Here is a 9,150-nt window from a genome sequence, read left to right as displayed (position 1 = left end):
AATGGGAGTGAGGGGGCGTGGTTTAATCGGCCAATCAGCACGCGCCGATGGTGAGAAGAGCGGGAGTGATGCGGAAGTTCCAGGAGAGTGAGAACGGACACTAAAAGGCTCCTTTCTGACCCCAAAACCGCCCCCAAACCGCGGCCACCGCAGAAAAAACTTGAAATAAGGCTGAAAACAGTGTGAAAAAAGGCTGATTTACCCCCCACCGAAATGGAGGGCCAAGAGAAGCACCGGCCTGAGCTATGGCTACATAAATGTCGTCCTCATATAAATATGGTTACATAAATGTTGTACTCATATAAATATGGTTACATAAATGTCGTACTCATATAAATATGGTTACATAAATGTTGTAGTCATATAAATATGCGTTTAAGGCAAATTGTATAAATACCAGTTGCATTTGTGCGAACCTTTTGAGCAAGTTTTCTGTGGTGCAAACCACACTTGTGCTGCTCAAAAGGTCCAAAGGATGGGGGATAGCACCAGTTCCATTTACCTGATTTTTTGTATTCACCCCGAAAATTTCAGTTGCAGTGCTGGGGTGAAGCTCTTTCATCTGGTCAGACATTTAGGCTGAAAGTCTTGGTTTGGGGTCTCCTATTTTCCCCTTCCAGAGTTCATAGTCGTCGGGGAGGCTGCAGATCCAGTTCTTCTCCGTGTGGCACAGGGACGAGCTGATCCACCAGTCATCGAGGTACCCGCAGGGCCCCACACCCCTCACCTCAAACCTGCAAATGCCAATGGGACCAGAGTGAGAAAGGGAAAAGGAAAAGAAGAAAACTCCCCCCAGAAATTAAGAAGAGCTTGGATTTCCTCTCTGGCAGAGAAGGGCTTTGGCTGGGGGGGTCTCCAATACTCTGATCAGGGTTGGGGGGCAGCGACCTCGGCCCATCCCAACCCCCCATGGAAAGCCAGGAGCTGCCTGGACACGGGGCAGGAGAAGGTGCCCATCCCAGGATGGGGCATCCCAGACTCCAGGAAATCCCTGGGGCCCACCCCGGGGCTCCAGCACGGACACAGGGACCCACCTGCCGTTCAAGGCCGTGCCATTGATCCACTCCCAGCCCTTATCCCTCATTCCCAGCCCGATCCAGTGGTTTGCTTCGCCTTTATAGCGCAGAAGGAAGGCCTGGAAGGCAAAGAAACATTGGCTTTGGCCAGTCTTGCCTTCCCCACCTTCTCTTTCCTTCCTGTGTCCACCCCCATCCAGGCCTGGGGCTTTTCCCAAGGGCTTGGCTCCCAGCTCCAGCACTGGCAGCACTTTGGGGCCAGCCTGGGGGGTTTGGGGCTGATTTATCCTCTTGGTTTCCCTGTGTTTCCCACCCCGGTGCTGCTGCAGAGGCTCAAGCCCAGTCCTCACCAGTTCAGCCCAGTCCTCACCAGTTCCTCCCAGTCCTCACCAGTTCCTCCCAGTCCTCACCAGTTCCTCCCAGTCCTCACCAGTTCCTCCCTCGTGCTTATGGTGGCCAGTGAAGCTCCCAGGGCCTCACAGTTTTCCCGGCCCGTGGTCCAGTTGCCCTCAGCCTCAGAAAAATAATAGCATTTTCCTTGGAAACCAGGCCAGGTGTCTGGGCACACGTGGGAGAATTCCAGCTCAGAGAACTGGCGTCTGACACCGAGAACTGAAACACAGAAAGCTGAGTCAGACACGTGGGCAGCCCTGAAAAGCAGCAAAATGGGATTGATTGCTTGGGGTTTTTTTTTTCCAGGAGCTGGAAGAGGGAAACTAGGGATGATTCTCTTGGGAAAATGTGTGACTGAGGGAGGAGCAGATGCCTGGAGCAAAGTGCAAAGGCTCCCACTTTGGGAGCCTCCCTGGATGCTGGGAATGTCGTGGGATCCTCCCACCTCCCAAAACCTGGCCCGAATCCTCCCCCTGGGGGTGCCTGGGTGGGATTCACCAGTCACTGCTCCAGCCAGGCTCAAGCTGAGGATCCCCAGGAACACACACAGAGCGAGGAGAACACACACCTTGGAGGATGTTCTCCGCTCTGACTCGGTTCTGTAGGACCCTGGGGCAGGAAAGAGCAGGGTGAGGATGGCCTGGCTCCTCTCCCCTCTGCTTTGCCCTCCTGTGCTGGACCCTCAGTCCATCCCCAGCCCCACCCAGGCCCATCCAGGGACCCCTCTGGGGGCTCAGGAGTCCTTCAAAGCCACTGATGTGTGTTTGACGGCCTGGAGACGGATCTTCAGCCTCCAGAGGTGAATTCCACAGCCTGGAGTTCAGTGCCTGGGCTGCTCCACACCCACCCAAAGGCTCCATCCCCATCCCACTGGTGCCCCCCCAGAGCAAGATGCTCTTCCCACACCCCGCCCTCCCTCGGAACATTTGAGGTTTTCCCAGCATTACCACATTTGGACTCTTTCTCTGGATCACTGCAGATGTTCAGTGTTTCTTCATGGCTTGAAGAATTTGGCTTTTGGGTTTCTTTCCCCATCCTTGCAGAGAAGCCTCAGGGCCCGGGGCTGACGTTCCCTGGGCTCTGTGGGGTGGATGCACTCGGCAGCCTGGGGTGGAAGGAGAGGAGAGGCTGAGGGGACCTGCAGGGAGCTGAGACCTCCTAGGCCACAGCCCAGCCAGCCACAACAGCCCCTGTGGGGCTGGCACTGACTCACAGCGTTATCTTGGTGCACCATCTGGGAGGGCTGAACACACATCTGGGAGAGGAGGTGGCACAAAAGGACAGAGGGAGGGGAAAAGATAAGGGTGGGAAAGATTAAAGAGGAAAAAAACAACCACAACAAATTTAGCAGAAAGGAAAGAGAAAGACAAGTTTAAAGGCACTTGAACTATCAAATAAATAAGTCATTGAGACCTCACAGGTCAAAGGCAGTTGAAGTGTTTGCAGGGGACAGGAGCCCCTTCAGGGCTCAGAAGAGGCACCAAGGGCTCGGAGCAGAGTTTGTGCTTTGGGGGCCCTTTTGCAAAAACACACAGGGTGGAAAGCAGCCTGTGACAGTTCACAGCACCTGTTCTGCTCGGGTTTTCTCTGTTGAGCTTGTTTTGCTCACAGGAATCCCCGTGCTGGTTCCCCCCCCTCCCCGTGCCCACTGTTGCACGAGCACGACCTGGTTCCCTGCACCCCGAAACAACAGGGGCAGCAGCTTTTGGTCCTCTGGGGTCTTGTGTAAGTTATTATCAGCACCAAATGGACCAATTGAAGCTCATCAGGAACATGACCTGATAAAACAGCAATATTTCATTGCAAGGTGAGCTCTGAAAGCTGCAAAGGGGCAGGTTGGTTTGTGGGTAAATGGATGTGAAAAAAGCACAAAGCGATTCCCTCAGAGGGGATTTGCAGGAGGAAAGCTCAAGGAGTGCTCAGATAACAGCATTTCCAGAGCAGTGAGAGGGTTAAATTGGGAGGAGAAAGAAACAAACACAGGATGAGCCAGAAGGGGGTGGTGTTTCTGCATCCTGGGGGTTTCCAAAGTTGGACAGGATAAAGGCCAGACCTTGCCCAAGCTCTGAGCTGGATCTGAGCCCGAAAGTGAGGGAGGGATCATTACAGGTGAATGCTTGTTATTTCAGAAACTAAACTATCAAGTGCCTGGACCTGCTTGATATGCCAGAAGCCCCAGTGCACAAGTTCAGCCCCCTCATTTCAATCCAAAATTTCAGTCCTACTTCTGCCCCACAATATTGACGGTACAAATTCAACAAATTCCCTTAAAAGGATCCACGAAGGTTCACATTGTAAGACCCCCCCGGTGCAGCCCGAGCTCCTGCCCAAGTTGAATCCCTCCCAAGCCCACCCTGGTTTCCAGCTGGTTCGCTCCAGCTCCCCCCAAAATCACTGTTCATCCCACTCAACTGAAACAAATTAAAGCCATTTTTATATCATTATTTGCCTCTTTTCACCACGATTTGCTCAATTCTCTTCCCGAGAAGCAACCCTGTCAGCAACAAGGGGCTGAATAAAACCCCAACAAAACCACTGCAGAAGCTCTTACGAGGCAGCAAAAATGACAAACCAGCCCAACCCCGCAGCAGACACTCAAACCAACCCCACGGCAGCAAAAGCCTCACTAAACTCAGCTGTAAAATTGAGAACTTTGGGGTTTATTCCCCCTTTCCCCTTCAACGTGCCACGTTTAATTAATCAGGTGGTCATTGCAGCCCCCCCAAAGACAAGACTCTGATGTGGGGGCTCAGCCCTGTCCCAGCCGTGGCTCACTGTGGGCAGGGAGCACCCACCACCCTGAGTTTGGCAGCCCAGGAGCTGCTCTGGAGTACTCACCTCGCAGGGCAGCTCTCGGAGACTGGGAGACCTTATGGTAGGGTTGGTTGAATAATAAATAGGGAAGGAGAGTCACCAACAGCTGGAGTTGATTTTCGCTGTTCTCCAGCAGCTTCTCAGTGTCTCCTACTTGGCATCAGGAACCGTTGCTTCCCATTGGCTGTCGTGGGCCCTCTGACGCTTCCCATTGGCTGCTGGGGGTTCTCCCACGCTTTCCATTGGCTATTTTTGACCCCCCCGCCCTGGCTCGCCGTGTAATGTTGAAAAACGGGAAATGCGTGAGTCGCGGGTCTGCCTGCCTTCCTCGGCCGCCACCGAGCTGGTCTGCCTGCCTTCCCCACCGCCACGGGCTTTATCTTTCCTCACCATTTTACTGTTTATTGCCTTCCCCGCCGTCTCGTGTGCCCCATCTAGCCCCGACAGCCTCACCCATTCCCCGGCTCCACCCGCGCACGTTCCATCGCGGCTCTCGGAGCCTTGGAGCTCCCGGGGGTGAGGTGGGGCTGAGCCCCTTCCCAGTGCTCCCAGTGTGCCCAGTCACCCCCCAGCACCCCAGGGAGGGCTTCGGGGGGACACAGCACACAAGGGCTGCTGGGGGGTCCCACCTCACTTCTGTTTGTTCTATTCTTCCCAAGCTGGGCAAAACAGATTTTTTGATTTTCTACCCGAACTCTGTCCCCCTGGTGCCCCCCAGGAGCGGCTCTACCCCCCCCAGAACGGGACCGTGTCCTGACCGATGGAGCTGAGAGGGACGAGGGGGTGTCAGACAAGTGGGGAAAAAAAACCCTAAATGACCAGGGGGAGTCAGCTCCTCCTGCCCTGCCTGGTTCTGACACTCCCATGGCTCCAGCCTTTTTGCCACCCCCACTCCCCTGGGAGATGCTTCTTGGGGAAGCAACACCAAATATCACCTGTCACGTTTTAGTCTCACCCCCTAAAAACCTCAATCAGAGGCTTTTTGAGTTGATTTAATAAATTAATTTGATTAATTTAATAATTTTCTGCCATTCGGCCCAACCCTGTGTGTGTTCCTGCACCTCCAGGTGAGCGCCCTCCTCCTCCTCCTGGCTGGGGACACCCAAACCCTTTCCCCAGGCACAGGGGAGGCTGCAGAATATAGAGATATGTTTAAAAAAAACCCCAAAGAAACATAAAAGGCCTGGTTGGTGCCATTTCCTGGGACCGGACGCGCGTTGGTCACGAGGTGAGAAGGTGTCCGAGGCTGGTGTCACTCTCGGGACACGCCAACGACCTCCAGAGCCACCATGGCTGGGGAAATGGGTCATGCCGATCTAAGAAATCCTGGGAATGGGCCTTCTCCAGCTGAGAAATGTCCTGGTGAGTGTATTTTGGGGGAAAAAAGGCTTATTTCAGGCCCTGGGAAGAGTTTTGGGTCCGTTACCTTTGGGGTCCCTTTGCTTCTCCATCCCCACGTTCAGGTTTCCAAGCTCATGGGGTGGCCTTTGAAATGGGGTCTGGGCTTGTCTGGAGCGGGACAGGGACAGGAGAGGCTGGAAAATCTCCAGAACTGGAACAGTTTTGTTTCCCAGACCCTTCACTGGGTGGCCAAAAGGGGATCCCAGGAAGCCCCAGGGGAGCCACCACCCCTGGGAGGGCAGGGAAGGGGCCGAGCCCCGTTCGGACCCCGGAGGTGTCGAGGGCTGGAGGGACCCGTGGCCACCAACTCCCAGCTGGAAACTGAGCCCCTTTGGGAGTTCCCAGGTCCTACCCTCTGTCACTGGGTCCTCGAGGCTGCTCCCGAGGCTGCTGCACCCCCTGAGCCCCCCAACCCCCCCAGGGGTGCTGCCCTGGCTCGAGCCCTGTCAGGGGGGATTTATGGCTTTGGAGGAAGCAAAGCAACCAGAAACTTCTGCTCGAACTCACAGCTCAGCAGAGGGTTTTTTTTTTATGCTCTTAACCCCCAATCTTCTTCATATTTTTTAAGCTTAAATGTGGCCTCTTCCAGCTCCTGCCCCATGCCCGTGGTGGCACCGAGTCCTCCTCACAGCCGGGGCTCTGGGGCACCTCGTCCTGCTGGTGCTGGTGGTGCTCCGAAATGTGAGTGGTGAGTAACCAGCTCTTATCTCCGTCTCACACCCCGGCCAGGAGAGGCCTGGGAGCGGAAATCTGGGTTTGTTGCAGCGGTTCAGGCCCTGGAGGGTTGGTGCAGACACAAGAGCCAAGAGCAAAACCCCCTCTGGGCACACCTGGAGCATCCCCACGAACGAGGGAGGAGGGCAAGACCCGTGGGCTTTGGACCAACTTCATTAACTGCGGGGAAAAACCCGCCTTGTCTCTGTGGGGTTTGTAATTTGGCTTCAACTTCTCACTTTGCTCTCAGTTTTTCAGGGCTCTCTAGAGCCAGGAACCAGACGGAGCGATGCATCTTCCCATCCCTGGTGTGGTACTTCTGCCAGCCCCAGGGGCAGAGCCCTCCAGGTGAGCCCCCTTCCCACCTGGCTCTGCTGGGAGAGGCTCAGGTGGGTCCTTGGGGGGCTCCTCCTGCAAGGAGACCCTGCACCGAGGGTTCTTTGGCAAAAAGGAGCATTTTTAAGGAAGAATTCCCTTTTCCGTGGGATTTTTGGCGGTCCCACCTCCCCAGAGGAGCATGGTCAGCCCAAGGGGGGATGTTTCTCACCACCCTTCCTGCACCCCAACTACCCACTGTGCCTGTATGGTCACCCAACTGAATCTTCTTCCTCCCATTCCTCCCCCTCCTCTTTCTCTTCGTCCTCCTCCACTTCCTGTTCCTCCTCCTCCTCCTCCTCCATGGTGGTAGAGCAGAAAAACCACAACGCTGGGAAATAACTCGAGGGTTTGGTGCCTTTCATTTGGGGGGTCAGAAAAGACCTTGCCCACCTTTGCGGTGTCTCATTCGTGGCCTTCCTCCTCCCCAGCCCCTGCTGGCTGCAAGCTGTGCCCCCAGGACTGGCAGCTCCGTGGGGAGAGATGCTACTGGCTCTCCAAGGAATCGGGGAACTGGACTCGGGGCAGGAAAAGCTGCGAAGATCAGGGCTCTGAGCTGGTGGTGCTCAAGAACGAGACAGAAATGGTAAACAGGGAGGAAAAGGCTTGGAAAGGACCCAGAAGTCCTGGGTTTTTAGGGGGGCAGGGGAGCAAAAGGCTCCCAGCAGCAGGAGGGTTTGGGGTTCAGAGCACGGGACACTCATGTCCCACGGATTTGGGGGGTTGGGTTTGTTCTGTGGCTTTGCACCCCACGGAACTCCCCGTGGAGAGATTTTTTTGGAGCAACTGGTGCCTTCCACGTCCCAGGAGAACGTCGAGAGTGTCACAGGCAGGCGCCCGTGGTCGGTGTGGGTCGGGTTGAGGTCACGGCAGAAGGAGTGGACGTGGGTGGACAACACCCCCTACAACCCCCACAGGTGAGTGTCCGAGGTCTGGGGGGGTAAAAAGCTGCTTTGGTCCATTTGAGACCCCGATCCACATCCACACATCGCTGGGGTCCATGCAAGGGTCTCTTATTCCTCTGGCAACACTCTGCAGACCAAGAGTCTGGGTCATGGGGCTCGTTGGGGTTGGTTATGGGGTATTTGGGGTCACAGGGCACGTTGGGGTTGGTTATGGGGCAATAAACCCTTTGTTGTGCAGGTTTGGGGTCCTGCGGGAGCTGGATGAAGGGTGTGGGACCCTGAAAGGCAAGAGCTTGGATGTTGATGTCTGTGCCAGTGACCACAAGTGGGTTTGCCAAAAAGCCCCTTTCCAGCTCTCCCCGCCCACGGCAGGAGACGTTGGGAAGCTGGATGATGCTTCCACCTGACACACTTGGGCAACGGACCCCATGTGGTATAACAAAATCATTTATTACAGTTCTTTCATGGTTTATCCACCCTGTTACAGCCGCAGTAAATTCCAGTCAGTAGCTTTTCTCTATATCCACTTTTTAGTTAAGCATTCTCTGCCCAGGAGAAAAATACTCCCAAGCAATTTCAGACACACACGGATACATCTCACCACGTCTGTATTCAGATTGCCAAGTTCCCCTTAAGTTTCTCCCAGAGTCACATAATCTCAGTACCTACACTTAAGTGTTATTTTTATGCTTTTACATTACTATAGATGACAATAAGCCAAGTGGCTCCATCCCTGCTTTCCTTTGCAACCAAACTCTCCTAAAATAAACACACATATTCCAATACCCGTCCCTTCAGTGTCTTCACTCTAAACCCACCCCACGGGAGCCAAGAGTGACGGGTCAAACAGCCAAATAGTCCCGTCCTCAATGGGTGTCACCAATGGGTGGAAATAGTGGTTCTGTGAGGGCGACTCTGTGAGGGCAGTTCTGTGAGGGCAATTCTGTGAGGGCAGTTCTGTGAGAGCAACTGTGAGGGTAACTCTGTGAGGGAGGTTCTGTGAGGGCAGTTCTTTGAGGGTCATTCTGTGAGGGCGACTCCGTGAGGGTGATTCTGTGAGGGCGATTCTGTGGGGGCGAATCTGTGAGGGCAGTTCTGTGAGAGCGTTTTGCCATCTTGGCTCCCTCAGGGCTCCTTCAGCCACCGTGGCACCTGCGGACATTCCCTCGGACCTTTCCCCACCCGCACGGGGCGAGCGGCCCCCGCAGCTCCCGCCCCGACCAGGACACGAGGGACAGCGGTGGGGTCGTACAAACTTTAATATAAATGGGTAAAAAAGGAGAAGAGAGAGAAGCAGAGCGGCAGCACTGATACAGTGACTCTGCTGAGGCCACAATCAGGACATTGTACATTCACATTCACAGTTTCATATAGCTTTCAGCAATGTAAAAATACTTCACATGTGCACATTCAAGCACTACAGTGCTTGAATATAGTGCATACAGTGTTAGCATAAAGTAAATATAACTAGAGGATGAGGAAGACTTCTGGAGAAAGAAACCCCTAGTCCACGAAGGCACAAATCCACTTCC

At 54.5% G+C, this 9,150-nt stretch overlaps 2 protein-coding genes across 2 annotated transcripts; one reads left to right on the top strand and one right to left on the bottom strand.

Annotated features, from left to right (window-relative positions):
- Positions 1-385: 385 nt before the first annotated feature.
- On the bottom strand, positions 386-4,277 carry LOC108643748 (C-type lectin domain family 2 member B-like). Its single transcript, XM_029958618.1, has 5 exons — positions 4,248-4,277; positions 2,357-2,514; positions 1,447-1,628; positions 1,035-1,135; positions 386-734 (listed from the first exon to the last, which is right to left on the bottom strand). The coding sequence occupies exons 2-5, from the start codon at positions 2,442-2,444 to the stop codon at positions 575-577; spliced, it is 531 nt and encodes a 176-aa protein (XP_029814478.1). The 5' UTR covers positions 2,445-2,514; positions 4,248-4,277; the 3' UTR covers positions 386-574.
- Positions 4,278-5,336: 1,059 nt separating this feature from the next.
- LOC112841019 lies at positions 5,337-8,346 on the top strand. The gene is made up of 6 exons (XM_029958624.1): positions 5,337-5,585; positions 6,199-6,312; positions 6,597-6,919; positions 7,027-7,299; positions 7,521-7,630; positions 7,857-8,346. Exons 1-6 carry the CDS (start codon positions 5,513-5,515, stop codon positions 8,023-8,025), a joined length of 1,062 nt encoding a protein of 353 aa, XP_029814484.1. The 5' UTR covers positions 5,337-5,512; the 3' UTR covers positions 8,026-8,346.
- The last annotated feature ends 804 nt before the right edge of the window (positions 8,347-9,150 follow it).

The sequence above is a fragment of the Manacus vitellinus genome, unplaced genomic scaffold, assembly GCF_001715985.3.
Source record: "Manacus vitellinus isolate BGI_N305 unplaced genomic scaffold, ASM171598v3 ctg7180002433965_pilon, whole genome shotgun sequence".
Taxonomy (NCBI): domain Eukaryota; kingdom Metazoa; phylum Chordata; class Aves; order Passeriformes; family Pipridae; genus Manacus; species Manacus vitellinus.
Note: the sequence above shows the minus strand (reverse complement) of the source record. Positions and strands in the feature narration are given on the sequence as shown.